Source organism: Scyliorhinus canicula, chromosome 14 (genome assembly GCF_902713615.1).
Source record: "Scyliorhinus canicula chromosome 14, sScyCan1.1, whole genome shotgun sequence".
Taxonomy (NCBI): Eukaryota; Metazoa; Chordata; class Chondrichthyes; order Carcharhiniformes; family Scyliorhinidae; genus Scyliorhinus; species Scyliorhinus canicula.
In genome coordinates this window covers 84,140,086-84,163,651 of record NC_052159.1, presented here as the reverse complement: position 1 = coordinate 84,163,651, position 23,566 = coordinate 84,140,086, and the positions used below count along the sequence as shown (strand labels likewise).

The 23,566-nt window shown below is 41.5% G+C and overlaps 1 protein-coding gene across 20 annotated transcripts in view; it reads left to right on the top strand.

Moving 5' to 3' along the window:
* The window catches only part of picalma (phosphatidylinositol binding clathrin assembly protein a), a 161,830-nt gene extending 138,901 nt beyond the window's left edge, over positions 1–22,929 (top strand). For 12 of the 20 annotated variants that reach the window (XM_038818475.1, XM_038818477.1, XM_038818481.1 and 9 more), the window contains 5 exons: positions 3,783–3,809; positions 8,643–8,702; positions 10,469–10,573; positions 20,438–20,540; positions 21,419–22,929. In XM_038818475.1, coding sequence (XP_038674403.1) covers positions 3,783–3,809; positions 8,643–8,702; positions 10,469–10,573; positions 20,438–20,530 — 285 coding nt within the window. In that variant the 3' untranslated portion in view covers positions 20,531–20,540; positions 21,419–22,929. Of the gene's footprint in view, positions 1–2,420; positions 3,753–3,782; positions 3,810–8,642; positions 8,703–10,468; positions 10,574–20,437; positions 20,541–21,418 lie in introns of those variants that run through there. The other 8 variants (XM_038818480.1, XM_038818482.1, XM_038818493.1 and 5 more) reach the window with 5 other exon arrangements.
* The last annotated feature ends 637 nt before the right edge of the window (positions 22,930–23,566 follow it).

Genomic DNA, 23,566 nt, shown 5'->3' with positions numbered 1-23,566 from the left:
GTAACTAGTAGAGTTGACCAGGGAGAGCTGGTGGATGTGGTTATTTAAACTTTCAGAAGACTTAGACAAGGTCTCACATAGCAGATTACTATGTCGCTGAAAGTAAGCACGCAGGTTATTCAGGCAGTAAAGCAGCAAGAGTGAGATGGGATCTGATAGGAACGTACAAAATTCTAACAGGATTAGACAGGGTAGATTCTCAAAGAATGTTTCTGATGGTGGGGGTAGTCTAGAACGAGGGGTCATAGTTTGAAGACATGGGGTAATCCTTTTAGGACTGAGTTGAGGAAAAATTTCTTCACCCAGAGAGTGGTGAATCTGTGGAGTTCGCTGCTGCAGAAGTAGTTGAGGCTGAAGTGTTGTGTAATTTCAAGAAGGAATTCAATATAACTTTGGGGCTAAAGGGATCAAGTGATTATGGGGGAAGGCGGGATCAGGGTATTGAACTTGATGATCAGCCATGATAATGAATGGCAAAGCAGGATCTAGGGGCTGAATGGTGGTCTCCTCCTCCTTGTATTTTCTATGTTTCTTTCCACACAGATTCTATGCCTTCTGATCCTACATAGCTTCATGCTATTGATTTAATTTCATTCCTTACTAACAATGCAACCCCGCCCCCACCGCCCATCTGTCTGTCCTTTCGATAGGACACATATCCTTGGATATTTAGATCCCAGCCCTGATCCCCTTGCAGCCATGTCTCTGTGATGCCCACAACATTGTACTAGCCAATTTCAATGTGTGCAGCAAGCTCATTACCCTGTGTATACTGCGCGCATTTGGGTTCAACACCCTCGATCCCTCATTGACCGTCCCCCTTCCCATATCTGTTACTTTTTTTGCTCTGCCGAAAGTTAGATTCCAGCCACCTTCTATACACTATTATGTGTTCTGGAAACTTAACTAAACTCTCCTGAGCCCTCTGCCCCTTAACCTTGTTTAAAGTCCTTGTCATTAACCTGCACTTCTATCTTCTCCTTTAACTTTGATTTTCTAATTCCCCATACAACTGAACCCCCCCCCCCAACTATTTACTTTAAAGCCCTATCTACTGATCTAGTTACACAATTTGCCAGGACATAGAACAAAAAATGCACAAGGAGGCTATTCGGCCCATCGAGTCTGCACTGACCCACTTAAGCCCTGACTTCCACCATGTCCCCGTAACCCAATAACCCCTCCTAACCTTTTTGGTCACTAAGGGCAATTTATCATTGCCAATCCACCTAACCTGCACGTCTTTGGACTGTGGGAGGAAACCGGAGCACCTGGAGGACACAGACAGTGACCCAGCGGGGAATTGAACCTGGGACCCTGGTGCTGTGAAGACACAGTGCTATCCACTTGTGCGACCTGGTCGCTGTATGATTCAGATGAAGACTGTTCCATTGGAACAGATCCCCTCTTCCCCAGTACTGGTGCCAATGTCCCATTAATTCAAATCCATTTCTCCCAAACCAATCTTAGAGCCATGCATTTACCTCCTCAATCTTATTGACCCTGTGCCAAATAACTCGTGGCTCAGGTAGTAATCCAGAGATGATTACCCTTTTGGTTGAACAGCTCGCTGTACCACGGTGCTGTGGTCAGTTTGCTCATCCTCCCTGCAGTCCCCGCTCCCAACCACGCAGGAATCTCAAAACTGTTGGACAAGGGCTGAGGCTCCTGCAACCCTACCTCCTGGCTCCCTCTACCTGCCTCACTCTCAGCCACACCCTCCTGTCCCTGACCACTGGTCGAATTTATTATCTAAGTGCACTAACTTCCTCTGGGCAACTGTGCTGGGAACTATCTGAAAAACTGATTTCTTAGAATCATAGAATTTAGAGTGAGAAAGAGGCCATTTGGCCCATCAAGTCTGCACGGGCCCACAAAGAGAGCACCCCACTTAAACCCTCCGCCCTAACCCAGGAACCCCACCCAACCTTTTTTTTTTGGACACTAAGAGCAATTTATCATGGCCAATCCACCTAACCTGCACATCTTTGGACTGTGGGAGGAAACCGGAGCACCCGGAGGAAACCCACGCACACACGGGGAGAACGTACAGACTCCGCACAGACAGTGACCCAAGCCGGGATTCAAACCTGGGACCCTGAAGTTGTGAAGCAACTGTGCTAATTTAAATTGCTAACTTCGGATGGTTCAACCAGGGATATGGTAATAATTACTCAGAAACATTACAAGAAATAAAACCTCTTCTAACTTCTGTGCAACTATTTTAAAGACCCTGACCAATCCTTGCATGGGATCCCCCCACCAAACAAAAAAGGGGATATCCGATCCCCGAAATCCTATGAAGCTTACCTTCTCCCTGGCCTCTCGTATTCAATTGGACCGTTTAAACTTACTTGCCATGATGGCAAATAGTGCAGTAAAATAAAGGGGCGTGTTGTCCTTTTCTCTGACTCTTTTAGGCTTTGACGCTGGATCTTGAGGGCAGCTGCGATGCCTGGATCTCAGCCAACCTGAGTCAGGCAGATCAGATGAGACAGACGCAGAAGAAATTTGGTGTAAGAAAGTTGATGTGGAGTGGTAATCTGACACTGATTGCCATTCCAAGGAAGTTACGATCTATTGTATTTTGTGAATACTGTTTGGAAATGCATAAATATTACTTTGTACAGTACTTTTGTGCTGTTTGTATAGAATTACAATTTAAAAGACAAAATCTTCCATGAATTGCAACAGATGATTTAATAGTTGTTCATTCTACTGTTCAAAAAGAACATGTTCACCGTGAGCCAGTTTTAACATCTTTTTTGTAATTGATCTTAAAATTTTGCCAGATTATATGGTAACGATTTCTGAATGTGGTAATCAATACTATTGATTGTGGTCATGCTTGCGACACACCCCAACTAGGCCATTAGTAAGAATGGCCCTGAGTCAATACATGTTGCCTTTAACACTGGAATTGAGTTTCTAACCCACTAAAGACCATCTTTGTTGGGAGGAGCATGGTAGATAATTGAACTGGGTTTCTTTAGGCCCAGATGATCCTCATGATGGATGCTCCTGACTGGAAATTCCAATTCATCCCCAAGCCAGGCAGATTTGTGATATCCCAGGACTGTGGTGTTAATTTATGAGCCACTTAGGCTAACTAATGGAACTTGGTAGATGTACTATTGACAGCTTGGATTCTTCCCATCTGGCTACAAGTAACCCTTCAAGCTAATGCCTTAATAGAAAGCCTGATGAGTATGGTTTTTGCTGGTTAAACCCGAGCATTAATCCTCTGCATGTTAAAATTCCTTGCTAGTAAATATGCCAGTCTACCCATAAACTGCTTGGGCTTGGAAAAGTATGTTGCGTCCCTATGAAGAAAAGTTATGCATAACATAGAAACTACTGGTGGGTTTGATTTCTTAGTAACTTGATTTCCATCCTCTTAAACACAGCTATGATAGTTTCTCTATTTGTGACTAACAAAGTACAAATTCACTGCTACTTAATTTAATAAAGGCTTGGAGATAGAAATTCAATGATGACTGTTTGAGGGGCACAAGAGGAGAGAGACAACGTATGCAAGATATATTGGATATTTCTCTATGAGCACTGCTGTGGTTTATCATAAATAGCTTTACTTAAAATTATAAAGATATTTAAAGACCAAATTCTTTTCAAGTTGTGAATTTTTTAGAGAGAATAAGTTGTATTCTAAAGCCAGAGTATTGTTTTGCCTTCCTCTAATCATAAGTAATATGTTGGTCAATTTTCAAGAGCCCTATCTAACTAAATGTTTGTTGCATGACGCAATTGTTTCTTTTGGAAAGCGGAATGGCTTGCAATTTCCTCAATACGTAAGTGAAATAAACTATTTTACCATAAAGCTTTTGTCAATAGCTACTGAGTTGAAAACCACTTGCAACTGATCTGTTTTTCATCTGCTAGAATCTTGGTGTTCTGAACTTAATGCCTCCATTGCCTAAATCTATCTTAAAATCTACAAAGTCAGCCTTTGATGGCATGAAACGCATTTTAAATCCTTTCATTGAAGACTTCCATATATATGGAAGTTTTTTCTTCCCTCCCGCAATCATTCTTTTCTTTCCAGTTCCCTCAGTTTGTTTGTGTGTGTGTGTGTGCGCTTTTTCATGAATTTTTGCATATAAATGAAGGATCTGCCAAAGTACCACTAATGCATCGATTGCATTAGCCCTACTTTCTTTTAAGTTGTTTGATATTGATGCTTATGGTTGCTAAACAACTTGGTACGGTATACGATAGTTGTGGCTAACTTAACTAAGCATCAATTTTAAGCCTTCATTTAAAGAATGATGTAGATATCCATTGTTATCTGCTCGGTATTGTTAAAACTATTTCTGAACGGTATTGTTAAAATACTGTACTGTTGTGGCTTTCAAAATAAATTGAAGTAGCTGCCAGTTGGTAATAGAATGGTTTTGTCCAATTTTTCTAATAAGTGATGAGTTGAAGGAGAATCAAACTGCAAGTATTAAATTATTAAGATTAAAGTAAACATATTACTGTACCACAATACTTGCTGCTGAAATATGTGTTTAACTATGTTGCAGAAATAGCTGCACTTTTCTCAAAGAAGATAAATAATGGCAGGCAATTCAACCTGAGGGATATCATAATCAAAATAAATATTGCCCTCACTAAAGAGTCATGCAGTATACATTCCCATCAGTCAATAATATTCAGGACTGGGAAGCTGAGTTGAATGTCATTCTCCCTAAACCTTAAATGATGAGACCAATTGTAGTTTCTTCCTTGCTGCCCCAATTTGAGAGGAGTTAATTCAAACAGAAATAACCTTTTTTGATCTGTAAAGCTCAGTAGCATTGTTGGCCATTTATTTGCCTATCTGCAATTGTGGAAATTGTGTTTTTTAAATAACTTAATCACTTCCTAAAACCTCAAGGGCTGCCATTTGGAACCCATTCAGGTGATGTCGTCATTAGGTGGTATACTATCACAGAAATCCGAAATACCAATGTGATGAATATCACACTGACCACAGAGTCAAAGAAAAAGCTTTTGTAAGAATCAAACTCGGGGCCAGGAGTTGAAACTGTCGCACAGCGTGCATAGTACAAAGTAAAATCTGTATAATACAAGTGTCTTTCAGAATCCCAAATACCCACTGGGATAGAAACATAACAAATAGAATTATGAATGAGACTTAAATAGTTCAAACTACCCCAAACAACACATGCAACAAAGAAAATAAATTGTACTCTAGGATCTTGAATTGATAAAATATCAAATTCTTCCTAACATCATCAGTAAAACCTAAGCGAGAGGCCCACAAAGATAATCTGGTGCTCAAACTCGTGTCTGGCCATATTTCAAACTCCTCAATTAAACACAGATAACATGGCCTATAAATGATCACCTTAAAAGAAAATGGAGATCCTATACCGTCTTTTAAAATGGCCACTATGGACTAGTTCTAAAGTATAAAAAGGTACCTCGGAGAAAAATGTGTGAATCTACAGATATGTATAACCATCTCTAAAACAGGCTGCTGAGAAAAATGTGTGAAAGACCGATTCGACAGAACCAGAACTCACTCGTCTGTCTTTGCAAAGAGAGGGCAGTCAAACTGTTCTGTTCCTGCCTGTTCGTCAAACAAATCTCTTAACATTTTTTTTAGTGTATGTTTTTCTTACTCTGTTAAAAGTCTTGTAGTATGAGATACTTTTGGATATCCATGTTTTAAGATATTTCTCTCAATAATGGCAAACTGTTAGCAAACTTAATAATGACATTGTTCGCAGGCTTACCTTTGTAGACTCTAACTCTGTTTTATACTTTAAAATGTTTGTAATAAAATCCCACTAAAATGTAACTGTGGGTGTGTTACATTGAGTAAAGTTTAAAATTCCTAGACACTCATATATAAGGAAAAGTCCTAAGCGACAAGGATCTACACTGAAAAAGTAACCATTCAGTTTGAGCGACTCACTCGGAGAATCTTCAACCAGAACGTAACAAAAGCTGTTTAAGCTTCCAGCTCTCAAACAGTAAATCTCCCTCGAGGGAGCTGTTCCGGTCCAAAAAGGAACATAATTTTCCCTCTTTCGGTGGCTTAGTCAGAAGCAGACTATTGAGATTAATTATCCGATCAGAAATCTTAAATCAAGTCACACCAAAACCTCATGGAACTAAAGGCCTCACCAAACACTCAGCTTTTTGAATGGGCGATATCTGTAGTCTCCTCCTAAAAAATTGTGCTTTATTTCCTCGTTCGTTTGCTTTAGTTTTATTTAGGACTAACTAGACATTGTAAATGACAACATATAGTTAAAGATTTGCAGTTAGAGATTCTGATCTGATACATTAGGGTGGGATTTTCCACCCCTGTTTTCAGTGGGCTGGAACGGCGGAGGAGGTGGATAATCGGGCGCGCGCGGGGGGGATGTCAGTGGCATTTCTCCACCTATGATGTAACAGGGTTCCTGCCTTTTGAGTTAATTTAAGTATAGTTATCATAGAATCCTACAGTGCAGAAGGAGACCATTCGACCCACCAAGTCTGCACCAATCTACTCTGCCCTCTACCCATAACGTAACCTGCACATCCCTGGACACGAAAGGGGAAATTTGGCATGGCCAATCCACCTAACCTGCACATTTTTGGACTATGAGAGGAAACTTGAGCACCCGGCGAAAACTCATGCAGGCACTGGGAGGAGGTGCAAACTCCAGACAGTGACCCAAGGCTGGTATTGAACCCGGGATCTGGTGCTGTGAGGCAGCAGTGCTAACCACTGTGCTCCACACTGGAAAATCCCCCACAATGTTTTTTTTGATGAGTTGCTTTATATTGTGATTCATGATAGACTGAGCATTATCAGGAAACCATTTGTTTCATTGTCACAGTGGCGGTTCAATTTAAGCAGACAAGATTCCTGCCAATGGGATGAGTTTGTCCTGTAGCTAAACTGTTACCTTACACTCACCCACAATTCACCCTTCCAAGTTTATTCTGCTGGATTATTCCCAAATTGATTTTTTTCCAATTACGTTGTTGCTTGGCAAGCATTCTTGAACAATCTCAGGATTGCCCTTCATTGTTAAGTACTGGGGAAAGTTTGATTGTTATTCTCCATACGTTGTTTCCATACTCAGAATTTGATTGGGATGGCTTTGTAGTGCAGTATCCTAGTACAGTTGAGGAACTGGACTTGTTATGGAAATTCTCTGCAGTATTTCCAGTCTCCGCCACATCACACAGTTGGTGTTAAGCAGTAATTGGCCTTCATCGAGGTAATGATGAAAAATGGCACCTATCACTGTGAATAGGAAAGCAATTGATTTCTGGTCCTTTGGGTATGATGTTGCGTGATAGTCTGTACATGTGCATCTTAAGTGAGAACAGAATTATGATCGGCTGTGATGCTCTAATGGTTAAATAACCAGTGCAGACTGGCCTGCTCTAGGAGAATCCCCTGCTTGAAATGAAATAGTAAATTGTACAACACTGAACTGTAAGCACACAAATTTCATCTCTTACTCTATCTGATCCAGAGCTGGGCGAAGAAAAAGGCAAACACATAATCTGTTACGTTGAGTAATGCTGTTATAAAACCTGGTTGGGGAATCTTGGGATGAATGAAGGCATTTTAGTTACTCATGCAGTGGAGATGCGGTCCACGGTATTGGAAGCAAAATAAAATAATTGTTTTTCTAACGACCAAACCAGTGATTTTGTGTCAGATTTACTTGAGATGTAGCAGCTTAAAAAAGGGGAAAATATGACTTGGAAAAAGTGACCTACTGCTTCACACATCAAAGAAAAAGGGTTGGAGCAATTCCAGATGTTAACTATCTATAATTCTCCATTTTACAACAAAGGAGTTGAGATGGGAATATTTAACTTCCTCAGGCACAACGAGTATAAGGAAGGTAATTGTACAAAGCTAAATAATGCTTGTTCAGACGATATATTTAACCAAGGAAATTAAGTTTGTGATTTGTAGATTTTATTTTCAAAATGGAACAATGTATAAGAAGTGGTGTGATGTGGTAACATAGTGGAACATGGATTTATTAATGCAATTTTCAATACTGAAGAATTTATTGTGCCCTATTTATTGTTTAGATCAGCTTGGGGTCGTAACTTATTGGTAAAAATTTTGATTCCTGCAGCCTGTTTCTCCTGAACAAATCTGACTGATTTTTTAAAATGCAAATGTCATTGATATCAACACGATGTTCTTTATGGCTCATTCACTAAAAAAAATCTAATAATTGAAATTTTCAGAATTTTTGACAGTTCAAATTATGTGTTTTAAAATATAAAATCATAAAGTTCCATGCTTTAGTTTCATTTAACCAGAATATTGTAGTATTATAATGGAATGGATTTTTTCATCATGCTTTATTTTGCTGACCTGATGAGCAATTACACTTCCCAGTAGTTAATTTTATGTGAACTACTTTAACATGTTTTTGGAAGATGCGAGGAAGTTATACATCAATGCAAGTTCTCACTCTCTTTACACATAAGTATATAGGAAATATGTCGTTACTTGACCGGGTAGTTGCATGACTATTAAATTGCAAGCTGTTTGGAGGCTATTGTTTGATTATTTTATATTGTAGTAATGATTAATTATAAATGCATTTTTGCTATCTTATATTCAAATACTTTTGTCTCAGGCTCCTCCCATAATGGCTTACCCAGCAACGACACCGACAGCAGTAATGGGATATGGCATGGTAAGTACTTCAAGCAAACTGAATCTAAACTGAAGAATTTTATCTTCTACTGGAAAATTAGTGAGAATCTCCTCAGTTATTATTAATGTTTGTATCCTGTAAATATGTTTCCAGCATTCTTTACTTAAATCTTCATGTTGCTCAGTTCATCAAGAGAGATGGTATTAATATTGGCTTGTATCTCAACCCTGACTCCATAGGTAAAAGGTCCCCCTTCATGTGATTTTAGCTTTCCCATTTTGGTTGTTCCTCCAGCTTGTAATGGCCAAAAACAATTCCATGATCATTGCATTGCCAAAATATTCCCATCTGATTTTAACTACTGTTCTCAGTAGGACAGGGGACTGGTTTAGCTCAGTGGCTGGACAGCTGGTTTGTGATTCAGAGTGAGGTGAACGTGGGTTCAATTCCCATAATAGCTGAGGTAATTCATGAAGGCCCTGCCTTCTCAAGCTTGCCCTTTGCCTGAGGTGTGGTGATCCTCAGGTTAAATCACCACCAGTCAGCTCTCTTCCTCAAAGGGAAAGCAGCCTATGGTCTTCTGGGACTATGGCAACTTTACTTTAAGTAGGGTAGTATTTAAATTGGAAGATACTTGCTTTTGGTTATCATGACCAAATTGTTAACCTTAATCTGATTAAGGTTATCATGACCAAATTATTAGCCGTTCTTAACAAACCTGCTTGCAGATGTCCCATCTTTTAAAAAAAATATTTTTATTGGCACTTTTCACTTATGTCAAAACTTTTCAGAACAATACAGAGACAACAATAATAATCAACAAAGTAACAACATCAACACAGGTACCACAGGCTGTCCCCAGTGGCTCCAGTTCTATCTTTTCCCTACTCAGTTTACATTAGTGTGTATCTTATAGTTTTTTTTTGGAAGTGTTCTTATTGGGACTCTTAACATTTAGTGATACAAGTTACACAAAACGTTACATATGTATTTACAACTGTTGCCAGGGCGCTTTACATCGTTCCTGATCTATAATTACAGTTACGTTCGTCTAGCTGGAGAGAGAAACCCTGTTCCCCCTCAAGTTCTCAGGAGCGATTCAACAAGTCCATTCTCCTGGTTTGACCCGTGTGGGAGGAATCTATATCTCCTCCTGTAAATGGCCTCCCTCCCCATTCCTTCTCTGCTATATGTGGGCTCCTTTTCATCCAGGTAGTGTTCAGATGTTCCATCTTTGAGAAAATTAGTGATATATCAACGTTTTATGCAACTTGCAACACATGTTGGAATACAAGGATTTTTGTATTCTGTCAGATGTAGATGGAGTAGGGTAAATTAGCATATTGACTTAATTGCAGTGGAATGCTGTGACTCCCCAGGGTTGGAGTTGAGAGGTTGGAGACCATCTGATAGAGTACTAAATGGATGAATACAAATTGTCGCACTTTCCAAATATTAAAAGCAATAAAAAAGTGTTATATGCATTTTGCATTTATTGCAGTATTTAAGCTATAAACAATGTCGGGGGGCGGATTTTCTGGCTGTTCTCGCCAGTGGGATCTTCCGGTCCTGCCAACAGCAAATCCTTGCTGCAGGTTTTCTGGTGGCGGAGGGTGAATTCAATGGGAAATCCCACTGACGGGTGGGACCAGAGATCCCACTACTGAGAAGCAGACTGCGGGGCCACATGGAAAATCTCTTTCTGTGTTGTAAATACTGCCGAATTCAAGTAATTTTTATATCTAGTTGTAGGGGAGAAAATCTGTTGTTTGAAATTATTTTTGATTGCTTTTTTTCCTCGATAGCCACCTACAATGGGAGCCATGCCTATGATGACGCAGCAAACTATGATGTACACACAACCTGTCATGAGGCCATCAAACCCTTTTAGTTCTGTACCTGGAGCACAGGTATTTCAGCATTTTATTTCTAAGATGTCTCGTAATTTGATATGAACCATGTTACTTCGAACATTAATTGACTGTTTTAAAACTCGCTGCCAATTTATTTGTTGCAATTTGACCATTTGCCAATGGTTTACAGAAGCCAAATTCCATTTTAGCACATAGGATTCTGGGATTTTTAAATTCCTTGAGGATCATGTTCCATAATTTTTTTTAATGAAACCAGTGACTTGTAACTTTGTGTAATATGAGAAGTCTTTGAACCTGATGCACTATCGATAATACTAAAGCAACATAAAAACAGAAAATGCTAAAATATTCAGCGGATTGGGATCATTGGAAAGAGGAACAAAGTTAACGTTTCAGGTTGATGACCTTTCATCAGCAAAAAAAGCACTTTCTCTTGAATTAAAATTGAGAAATATATGTTTTAACACTGTCTCTCACCAACACAAAGTGGTATCTGATGGCTGTCTGCACATGCACAATATACTGGTCTGCACGTGTGCGTAAACCCACAGGCTCTGCTCTGCTCTGCTGTGCCCAGCCTGCCAGTAGCCACCGCTCTGTGCACATGTCAATAATGTTAGAATGCTCACATTCCTGTTTTTGAAATGATTAATAAGTGATGATTGGAGATTTTTTTTTACAGGCCTATGATTAGGACAAAAGAGAGCCTCCAAATAAAATCTTCCTCCCCCTCATCCCATCCCCTCTGGGATTCATCCCCTTACTCCAACATGTCGCCCCTCTGTCATGCCATATTGCGGAGGATGCAGCAGACCATGATGTGGGAGACTTTCCTAGTTCCATACTGGAGGACACCTCCAGAGTGGTCCAGGCACCTGATTTGCATCTTTAGGTGGACAAAGCACTGCTCGATCACTGCTTTGGTCGTGGCATGGGTGTTGTAGCAGGTCTCCGTGTCGATCTGTGGCCTCACGATAGGCTTCATCAGCCACGACTGCAGCTGATAACCCCTGTTGCCCAAGAGCCAATCCCTCACTGGGGAATGCGACTCGAAGGTGTTAGGAGCTATCCAGTGAGCCAGGATGAAGGCGTCCAGCACGGTGCCTGAGTATCAGGCGCAGATGTGCAGAATGTGCATATCGTGGTTACACACCAGCTGCATGTTCATGGAGTGGTACCCACTTCAGTTTGTGAAGACCATCCCCTCTTACGCTGGTGCTCGTAGGGGGACATCCAGTCGATCACCCCTGGATCTGGGGCATCCCAGCGATGGTGGTGAACCCCGCTGCCTCGGCATCCTGGTTGTCTCGGTCCACATTGAAGCTGTTATATTGTGCTGACCGGGCATATAGGGTCTCTGCGACGGTGCCGTTTCACGTGTGCACCAAACTCTGTGAGATCCCTGATAGGTCCTGACTCGGCACCTGGAAAGACCCCGTGGAGAAGGTCAGGGCGACTGTCACCTTGACGGCCACCAGGAGGGGGTGTCCTCCCCTATAGCCCCGCGGTTCCGGGTGCACCATCATCTGGCAGATATGCTGTACGGCCTCCTTGCTCAGCCGGAGTCTCCTGACGGCATGCCTGGTTCGGCAGGTCCTGGAATGACAGGTGCTGCTGGTACACATGAGGCCTCATGCAGTGGTTCCTTCCCACCTTCTCCTTGGCCTGTTGAGCGGCACTCCATCCTCACCGGCTGGCCCCTGTTCCTCTGGGCAAACTCCGCTGCTGCAGGGTCCTCTCCCGAGCAGCTCCTGCTCATACAGCCTCGGTGTGCTCCCCAGGGCAGTGACGGCTAGGGTGGTGGCAACCATTTCTGGTTTAATTGTCTGCAGGGGGTGAAAGGCAGACCTATTAGCTCTGTAGCCTTCATCCAGGGCTCTCCTGTGGGGGCTACCATGGGCGTTGGTGGTGAGGGGTGGATTGGGTGGGTGTACCCTACGGCCATGTCACTCTACGCAACAATGGGCCACGATGGGTGGTCAGTGGGGTGTGCAGCAAGGTGGTTTACCCTTATGCCATGCCCCAACCCCTGGTCACCCCCTACTACTACCCCTCCCCCTACTGAAGGTTTACTATCACTAAGGTTACGGTTAGGCAGGACTCAATACAGGGGAAATGAGGTTGAAGAAGATTGGGGAAATTAGGTGGGGTGAGAAGAGTATATTTTTGTAGACTATAATGGTATTTTTGTAGACAATAGAGGTGCAAGTCATTGTCTTGATGATGGGATGGGATTGACTATACTAACTGCTGCGGGTATACTAAGTACTAAACTTTTTCCTGGCTGTCCTCTTGCTGGTATGGTGCAAATAAAATGTATGCTCCTTCCCTACTGGTTTTTGTTTTGATCCATTTTGGTGTCTTATTCTTGCTGCAACAAGATGTGTAATTGACCTCCTGCAACTCCCCATTTAAATATGCAAGCCCAACACTGATTGACCAATGTTCTGAATACTATTCCTCTCCCAGTGGCATTTCTGAGACGGGCAACATGGGCATGCTATAGTAGCAGAACTGGATGTTTAAGTGCCACTGAAGTTTTCAAAAGGTTTCCTGCAGAAACACTTTTTATACAATTGATTAGTTTTGTTCCAGCGCCTTACTTTCTTTTGTCTTTTGGTGATTTCTTAAATACACCAACTCCTGATGTGTACAGTTCTATTCGCACCAGTCAACCTCCAATAGCTTATCCAAGCAGTCTTGTTCATGCTGGAGCCTGCATACTTAAGTTGTTTAATGATGGACAATATCATAGCCAATTCCAAACAAGGGCACTTCCCAGCAATGGCCACATGATTATGATCAGCAGTAGAAATGACTACAGTAGTCCCCCGTTATAACGCGCCCCGCAATACCGCGGTTCGCGATATACGGCGGGGGGGTTTATGGACCCCAACTTACTTGACTCATTTTAAACTCTTTTTGAAACAGCACCTTTTTGAGCCGCGATGATTAGACCGATTAGCAGCGATTATTACCCGCGATGATTAGACCGATTAGCAGCGATGATCACTGTACTGTAGAACGATTAGCCGCGATGAGTAGCCGCGACCGATTAGCCCAGTTACACAGCCATAAAAGGGATACCTTTTCCAGTGCAGGTATCTTCGAGTTCAGTTGCTGTCGTTCAAAATGTTTAAGCGCAAGTCTTACTCAGTGAGTCAAAAGATACATTTGATAGACCGGCTTCGAAACGGGGAAACGAAGGCAAAATTATCCAGAGAGACTGGTGTACCAGAGTCAACCCTCCGTGGGTGGGTGAAAGATGAGCCCAATTTAAGAGCATATGTTGGGACAGTTTCTCAGAGTGAAGGGCTTAGCAGGAAAAAGGCAAGGAACGCTAGTGACAGTAACTTAGAGAAGGCTGTGTTCACCTGGTTTGTCCAGGAACAGTCTGGTGACACCCCCCTATCTGGACCTATCATCAGGACTCAGGCTGAGAAGTTCCATCACCAGCTCCACCCAGAGGACAGCAATTTCGTAGCCAGCAAGGGTTGGCTCCATCGGTTCCAGAAAAGACATGGGATAGGTGCAGTTACCATCAGTGGTGAACAGAGATCCGCCGACTCAGGAGCTGCAGCAGCCTTTCCCGACATCCTCAAGAACTACATGGTGCAAGAGGAGCTGACCCCAGAGCAACTCTACAATGCAGATGAGTCAGGGCTTTACTGGAAGATGCTGCCTGACAAGACCCTAGCTGTCAAGGATAATGCCCACAAGACTCTGGGGTACAAGCAAGCCAAGAACAGGCTCACCATCCTGTTTGCCAGCAATGCCACGGGAACACACAAGCTGAAGCCATTGATTGTGGGCAAATTCAAGTCTCCTAGATGCTTTCACCACATCAACATGGAGAACCTACCCATTACCTACCGGAACTCTGGCAAAGCCTGGATGACAGCTTCCTTATTTGAGGAGTGGTTCTTCAAGTTCTTCGTACCCAGTGTCAGGGACCACCTTAGAGCCCGCAACTTACCGCAGAAGGCCACACTCCTACTGGACAACTGCTCAGCCCACCCTCAGGGAGATGTTCTCAAGACCAGGGATGGGCAGATCCAAGTGCTCTATCTCCCAAAGAACACCACCAGCAAGATCCAGCCATGTGATGCTGGCATCATTCAGACCTTCAAGTCTGTGTACAAAAAGGAACTGATCCTGGAAATGATAGACTCTCCTCTCACTGTCCCAGATTACCTGAAAGCCATCACCATCAAGGATGCCTGTTATCTGGCAGGGAAGGCCTGGGGAGCTGTGACAGAGAAGACCATCGCCAACTGCTGGAACAAGGCCCTAGGAGCAGCACTCCCACGACCCCAACATTACCCGGATGAAGAGGATTTCGTAGGCTTTACTGAAGCAGAGATCAGGGCAGCTGGGGAGAGGCTAGAGGACCAACTGGATGAGAACCTAACACTCCAGGATTGGGTGGACAGGTGGGCAGCAGCAGAGGATGACATGGCACCCGCAGAAACATTCACAGAGGAGGAGATCATCGACCAGGTCACCCAAGAGGAGGCAGAAGAAGAAGAAGAACCCCAGCCCACAGTGGCAAAGAGCCACTCGGATGCCATCACGCACCTGAAGTGGCTCATAGCATACACAGAGCAGCAAGACTTCGACCCGATATACATCCTGCACCTGAAGAACCTCCAGAGACAAGCACAAGTCAAGATGAGGAAGGGGATGTGCCAGAGGAAACTCAGACTTTTTAAAATGATTTTTAAAAATATGCGTGTAAGTACAATTTTAAGTATATTATTGTATGTATACTGTATATTATTGTATATATTTTAATACATTTAAAACTTGATTTAAGACTTGAACGAACTTTGCTGTTTCTTATTTAAAACGCCCTTCCATTCAGCAATGTTCAGCATAGTCAGCGATGTTTCCTCTCGTTCATTCATTTCGATATCCGCCATCTTGGATATCCGCGGCTCGGTTACAACGCGGGTGGCTGTCTTGGACCCGAACACCCGCGTTATAACGGGGGACTACTGTATTTTCCCCTTGAGATGAGCCATCCTGGTTGACATCAGTTTATTCATCATAGACCAGGGACTTTGTGTCCTATATAGCTCAATTATACATAGTCTTTAGAGTTTGGTAATTGCATTTAAGCATCTCAGTGCTGTCTTACTTCAAAGCCTGTACTACTATAGAAGGATGCTGGCAATGGCCTTGTATTACCCATATCAGTGTCTTAACTATTGTCACGTTTTTAGTTCATTTGGTTTATATTAAATTTGCTCATTCACACAGTTGGCAAGATCAAACCAAGCTAAGTTGGCCTTATTTTTGTTGTTCCTGGGAAAGCTTCTAAGTTTAGTTGTGTCCCAGTATGTTTGAAGTCCATTTAATCACCTCACGAGAATAGACTGTTAAGATTTTCTAAGTTTATGATTTGAACTGTAGATTGACTTGTATATAATTTAGGAAGCCTAGTTCTAGGATCACTTTTTAAAAATAAATTTAGAGCACCCAATTCATTTTTTCCAATTAAGGGGCAATTAAGCGTGGCCAGCACATCTTTGGGTTGTGGGGGCGAAACCCACGCAGACATGGGGAGAATGTGCAAACTCCACACGGACAGTGACCCAGAGCTGGGATTGAGCCTGGGACCTCAACGCCATGAGGCAGCAATGCTAACCACCATGCCACCCTGCTGCCCTCTAGGATCCCTTAATTAACGTAAAGATTTTGCTCATATCAGATGGCCTTTTAGGTCAGTGCATTTACATGCTTGTTGCTGAGGTAGGGATTCTGGTTATAGTTTTGTTTGATATTTAATGAAATTTATAAATGTGACACCATTCTTACTAAGCAGTGTGCTGAGGGACATTACAGGCTCCACATTGTGACAGGTACAAGTTTAGCATTGCATTTCTACAGTGCCCTACTTCTTCAGAGATTTCTGTGTTGCAACCACAAAGTTTGCTTAAATTATGGTGTTAAAGGGCAGCACGGTGGCCTAGTGGTTAGCACAACCGCCTCACGGCGCTAAGGTCCCAGGTTCGATCCCGGCTCTGGGTCACTGTCCGTGTGGAGTTTGCACGTTCTCCCCGTGTCTGCGTGGGTTTCGCCCCCACAACCCAAAAATGTGCAGAGTAGGTGGATTGGCCACGCTAAATTGCCCCTTAATTGGAAAAAATAATTGGCTAATCTAAATTTAAAAAAAAAAAAAATTATGGTGTTAACTTTGTGATATAATTCGTAAATGGTGAATGAAACAATGGATAGTGAGCTAACATGTAACAAGGATTGTAGTTATGCGTTTGTCTTTAAGTTCTCCACAATAAAACATTTCTTTAGTTTCTTCCTGAAACTAAGATTAAAATATAAACTGACAAATTAAAAATGATCAATTGGCCTACAAAATGAATTCCCTTCCGAGACCAAATGGATTTGAACTGCCATGGATCTTGGTCAAACTGTTAACTTTGAAACAAACTGCACAATAATAGCTGCAAGGGGAAGTCTAAAGATGTCTTCCTCAATTCTGGAAAGTAATCAGTTTTATAATGTGCACTATTCACATGATCAATTACATACCAGAAGTGACAAAATTACAAACCTGCCAGCATAGGAGCCATTGTAGTGGGTGATTGCTGTGACCCCCTTCCTGTTACATGGTTCCATTCCACTAAATTGTTGATCACTAAACATTTCTTCCTGGTTGCCATGGTGGGTTAGATTGTAAATGCTTTTTTCTCCTCAGGAACTAGCTCCCTCTTTGCAGACAGCTGTTTTAACCTTCTCCTTTTCATCACCTTTGACCTCTCTCTCCTCTCCCTTTCTTTCAAAATGCTTCAAAATTTTGTTTCCTGAATTCCTACTCTTTCCCACAATTTGAACCTCATGACTACCTTGGTGTGGAACCACACCATATTCCTTCATCACCTCTCCTCTGTTATCCAGCTCAGTAAGACTGCACTGTTGCCTATCAACCATAGCCACTGCATCTCGAAGAATCCCTTTCCCTGCTCTCCACCCATTTGCATTGTTACCTCAAGTCCTCTCGAGGATCCTTTGCTCCCCTTTTTTCAACTATATATGGAAGCTTCTTGTTGTCATCCAAAGTGGTTCAGCTTCCACATGATGCCTGTTTGTATTTCTCAGCCACCTCTCGAGGCTTCTCCCACTGATTCTGTGCCAATCTTGGATGAGCTGCAATTTCCTTCAATTAAACACTATAAAGATTGAAGAGCTCGTCTTTGGATTCTGCAACAACGTCTGTAACCTTGCTACTAATTCTGCTCTTTCTCCCACTGATCCCCAGCATCCCACCTGCTGAATCTCTTGGTTCTGACGTGTCATTTTCAGACTTGACAAGTTCAACCTTTTCTAAAAAATGTATTTTATTATCAAAAGAAGGTTACAGTAACAAACACCCGGGAAACATGCTCCCCTACAATCAACTATGCAGTCTGTGCAGATTTTTCCTCTTTTTCACTTCCCCCCCCCCCCCCCGGCGATGAACAGCCCCTCAAACATGGTCACAAACATTCCTCAAACCCCCCTGCAGAGCCCCTTAACTCATACTTTATCTTCTCTAATCGCAGGAGGTCGTACAGATCATCCAACCAAACCGCTACCTCCCCCGTGGCGATGCCAACCGCTACTCCAGCAAAATTCGCCGCCGTGCAATCAGAGAGGTGAAGACATCGGCCTTCCTCCTCTCCATGAGTTCCGGCTTCTCTGAGACCCCAAATATTGCCATCAAAGGGATCTTTGCCACCTCCTCCTCCACTATCCTGGCTAAGACCGTGAACACACCCGCCCAGAGTCTTCCCAATTTTTCGCAACCCCTAAAAATGTACGTGTGTTGCTGGCCCTGCCCACACCCTCACACTCAACTGTTACCCACTCATTCTCACCCGAGTCATATGCACCCTGTGCACCACCTTAAACTGTATCAGGCTCATCCTTGCACAGGAGGTGGTCCCGATTACCCTACGCAGTCCTTCACTCCATGCTCTCCAATTGATCTCCCCTCCCAACTCCGCTTCCCATTTTTCCTTGATCTTCACCACCCACTCGCCACCCTGCTCCCCGAACCACGTATATATCCCCAATTCTTCCTTCCCCTTCCACATGCGGGAGCAGCAGTCGCTCCAGCAGGGTGTATCCCGGCAACCTAGGTTAACCCCCTCCAGACCTTTCGCGCAAAGTCCCTAACCGACAGATGCCTGAATTCCCACCCCCTCGGCAGCTCTACGCTCTCCCGTAGCTCCTCCAGACTGGCGAACCCTTCCTCCAAATACAGATGCCTCACCTTGACCAGCCCCACTTCCCTCCACCTCCTGTATACACTATCCATCGCCCCCCCCGCTCAAATTCATGATTCTCGAACAGCGGCGTTGGCACCGACATCCCTTCCATCCTGAAATGCCTCCTCAACTGATTCCATATCATCACTGTGGTGTACCACCGAGCTCCTTGAATACCTACTCGCAGCCATTGGCAACGCTGCCGTCACCATTGCCCTCAAACTAGACCCCTTACAAGATTGACAATTTCAGTGCTGTCCAGCCGCTGGCTGACCTCCCATCCTTTGACGTTCAGGTCGTTTTAAACTTTCCTGCCCATACTTGTTCACCCATCGTTTCTGTCCTTCCTGAGCTATGGTGTCTCCTGCTACTCTAATGCTTCAGTATAAAATATTTCATCCCTGTGTTTTCATTTCTAAATGGTTTCACCCATGTCAGCTCCTCAATATCTAACCGTCCAACCCACCTTGCAAATCATTTTATTTAATTTGCCTCGTGATTCAGAATTTTGTCTTCACCCATTCTATCCCTATGCAAAGTTTCCTCCAAAATTGCTCAGGCTTTCCATCCCTCCCTCCCTCCTTTATCACCTTCAAAACCCTATTTGACCAAGCTTTTTATTCTGGTTTTAGCTCACGATCAATTTTTGTTTCTCATTACAACTTGTGAAGCTCTTGAGACTCTTTTCAGTGTTAAAGGAGTTATGTAATTGCAAGTTATTGTCACTTTGGTCTATTTGTATTTCTTTCAAAACCATCGTCAAACAGATAGTGATCTTTTTATTTTTATCAGTTTATGTAGCATTAATTGCTTTTGTTAGAAATCTTGCACATAACATTCCTGTTTGATTGTCTCCTCCTGCACCACATAAAACAGTGTAGTCAAAATGATGCACAGTATCTAGTATCTCTTTAACTTTATTTCCCCATCATCCCTCCTTCTAAGGAGATGCATAGTGTCACTTCATGATTTTCCTGGCATGGTATATTGTTGTGCGATTTAAGGGGTGGCATGGTGGTGTTTGGCATTGCTGCCTCATGGTGCCGAGGGTCCGTGTTCAATCCTAGCCACGGGTCACTGTCCATGTGAAGTTTGCACATTCTCGCACTGTCTGTGTGGTTCTCAACTCCACAACCCAAAGGTGTGCAGGGTAGGTGGATTGGCCATGCTAAATTGCCCGTTAATTAGAAAAAAATATTGTGCCATTTAAATACCCTTAAATTATGTGCATCAAATCTATTAAAAATTAACAGTTCATGTGTTTCAAACCATCAGCTATTAAATTCGAAGTGTCTATTGGTACATGTTTTGATAGATTTAGTCAGGAAATGAAACGGCATTACATATATAATTTACACTAATAGTTTGATTAATCTCACTTCTGTGCTAACACCTTTCTCTTAAATTCAAATCATTCTGTTTAAAAATGAGTTTCTAACTTCTTAGTTCCTAAACTGCAATAATTAATTTTAAAAGTCAATCTGCATAGTTACTCTTGCACAAAAATTGAATCCTTATAAATGTGGCTGTCATTGCTAAAATACCAATTTCTGCATTGCTGTCACTGAATTCTTGTGTTCTATTCTTCGCATTTTCTGCTTTCACGTTCTTTCTTCGCCTTCTGAAATAGTTGCCTACAGCCTCGAGCCCTTCTAATCAAAGTCCTCCTAGAGCTCCTGGAAAGGATCCGTTTGCAGAGCTCTCTCTCAAGGACTTCTTGTAGAACAGACCAGGTATTCATGGAGTAATAAGTGTGTGAATATTTTGTTTGTGGAATGTTGAGCGGTTTTCAGATGGTACCTAAAAACCATCAAACAAAGCCAGCTATGTTAGCAGTGCTGTTGTAGTACTTGGTTATCCCACAAAATTATGCCAAAACAATCCTATTGCATGGATATTGTGGTGCACTTGCGCTTTGTAGAGATTTGTAATGTCCTTATAATACAGGTTAGTTTACTTTTGTGTATGGTTTGTTAAGTGCATTGGTTGGCTTGCAGCTTTTTTGTTTGTGGAATTAATAGCCCAACAAACAAATTATTATAAAAGTGGGCCCTGTTAGTTAATTCAAATGTAGGTTGCTAATTTTTCCACTGACCAACAACTAGAAAAAGCTTCAAATGTGTCTAATTGTGCAAAAATTAAGATTTTCAAATACACATAGTGCCATCTATTGATGCAGTGTCTCTTGTTCTAGAGAACAATTAACAGAGAATATTTGTAACTCTGACTTTGTGCCGTTGTCTATCCAAAGATTCCTCCATAATGCAATTCACTTTTTATTAATAAAGACCATTTGAAGCCTTAAGGTCTTGCTATTAATTCATTTTTGTCCCTATCTGTAACTTCTTTCATTTTCTTCTTTCACAAATTGCCTGTATAATTTTGCACTACATGATCAACAGATAACCTGAGCAGGGTATTCATATCTTGTATGTTAAAACTGATTTGTCATTCAAAAGTTTATTGTTTTTTTGATTGATGAATTTACATTTTTAGGCTGGACTTTAATCTTATTTTTAAGAAATCTTCAAGGTACTGTTATACTGTATAGAAATCTGGTTTGCCGAATAGTTCTTATCTGCTACTGTTTTCTGTTTTGTCTTTTTTCCAGATACAGTTTATGTAATGGCATCAAATGGATCCATTCTGAGAAGATGAGTGCTAAGCAGCAAATTTTATTCTTCATGCAAAATGCTCGCTGTTTGTGAAACTATCTTCCATCAGGATGATCTCAGTATGGATAATAAACAAAATGGTGGATTGACCAAGTGGAAAGGCTTTTTGGAAAGCAAATGTTGATGTACAAACTTCAGCAGCAGATGAAAAAGCTTATTTTGACTGGGTGATGACTGATTCAACCAAGATTTTAAATTGTTCCAACCAATAATGCTCTACAATGCAGCAAAGAATTATGTTCTCATGCTGAATGAAACTTTCATTGATTTAGAAATGACGGCTTGAAGAACGAGTAAGATTTGCGAAGACGTATGGTAAGAGCTGCTGGATTGTAACTTATCAGGATTTGGTGAGGTATTCTTTGAAAAGCAGCAGTAAATTGTGTAACTTTTCTATGTTCACCAAGCATCAGTTTTTCTTCCATCACAAAATAATCATGCTAAAATTATTAATTCAGAATTTTACTTTTTATTCAAGTTTGCAGTAGACATTCCTTGTGTACTATGATTGTATTTATTTATGACCATCAGACTAAGTAACAATATTGCATCAGATGCTTCCTGTGAGGATTAATATGGATGTGCATGGTTCATCAGTTGGATGAAAACATGAGTTTGAATGGAAAATGCAGTTAATGAAAGATGGAGCACTAAATATTCTACAAATCAGTTTACTTATCCCTTGTACAATTATTTGTAGGCAGAATCACAATCTTGCATTTGTATGGGACTTAGAATGAATAATGTATTAATCAATGTAGTTAATTCTGTGCCTAGGATTTTGCAATGGAACAGTTATTGACTTGCAAAGCACTACTTTTATATTTTGGCATTAGCAGAAATGGGAAGGCCTTTCTATGCTCAGCATGTCATTATTTTACATCCAAGTCTAATGCTGCCTTTCCTGACTAGAATGTAAAGAATTGCCTTCAGTTCACAAAGATCCTCTACCTCCATAGGACTTCAAATCATATGCAGATCTCAGAACACTAGAAATATTTGTTTAAATGTCCACACATGGTGTCTTCATTTGATTGGTTCTGAGAAGACTTGTTTACACAAAGTTGGATATGAGGGAATAGTTTGTGTAGATTTTTTTTAAAAGTAAAGGAAGATAAAGAGTAACACAAAGCGCTGTTGATCGGTGCTTCACTGTATATAACATAAACTCTGTTCACATTAGTGGTGTGAAGGACAGTTTGAGCTTAAGGCAATTCAGTACATGAACTTTGCAAAATTTTGCTGCATTGTCTTTGCAGAATATATTTTGTTTAAAAGAAAAATGTATGTTAGGAGAAAATTTGGTGGATTTTCAAATAAAGAGCAGCTTTCACTGAAATTTTGTTACCAGCTAGGTCCAAGTTACATCTCTTGATTCCAAAAATCCTGTGCATGGATAAAATAACTCTGCATTATTTAATAAAAAAAAAAAAGCTGTTGTAGGTAAGGTGTTATGTTACCTCAATCTTTTTTCAACATTGGAAAGGCTTTGCTACCAACAGTGATCTATTTGACCATTTATACAGTATCGGTCTTCAAAAGTTTTGATTGTTTCAAAAAGCTGAAGCTTCACAGGATTCATCCGAAAAATGAATATCAATAATATCAAAAATGTTTTCATTTGTTTTGTAGTGGAATCCTTTTTTTATTGTCCAACTGTATTTGCTACAAATATGCCAGATGTAAGTTGATCTTGATTGACTGAAATGGAAAAAATAGTTCAACTTACAGTAAATCTTTCAATGTAACGAATTTTAAGACAGCAATAATTTTAAGAAAGTTGGTTGTATTCTGGTGATTCCTGGGAGTATCTTGGGAATACCACTGTTTCAGGGCAGTTCGCAGTGTATGAACTTTTCATAGAATGCCTGACTAATTTTGCTGAATTTCTTGAGGTGACCAATAATATGGTGAATAGGGGAATGCCTATGAATGTTGTCGATATGGACATACAGAAGAAATTTGATAACGGTTCTGCACAAGATTATTAGCAAAAATTGAGTTACAGGTAATTGGAGACAACCTTATGGCCTGTGTTAATTGCCACTCCGTACTGACTTACAATTATTTGTGAGCACCTGCTT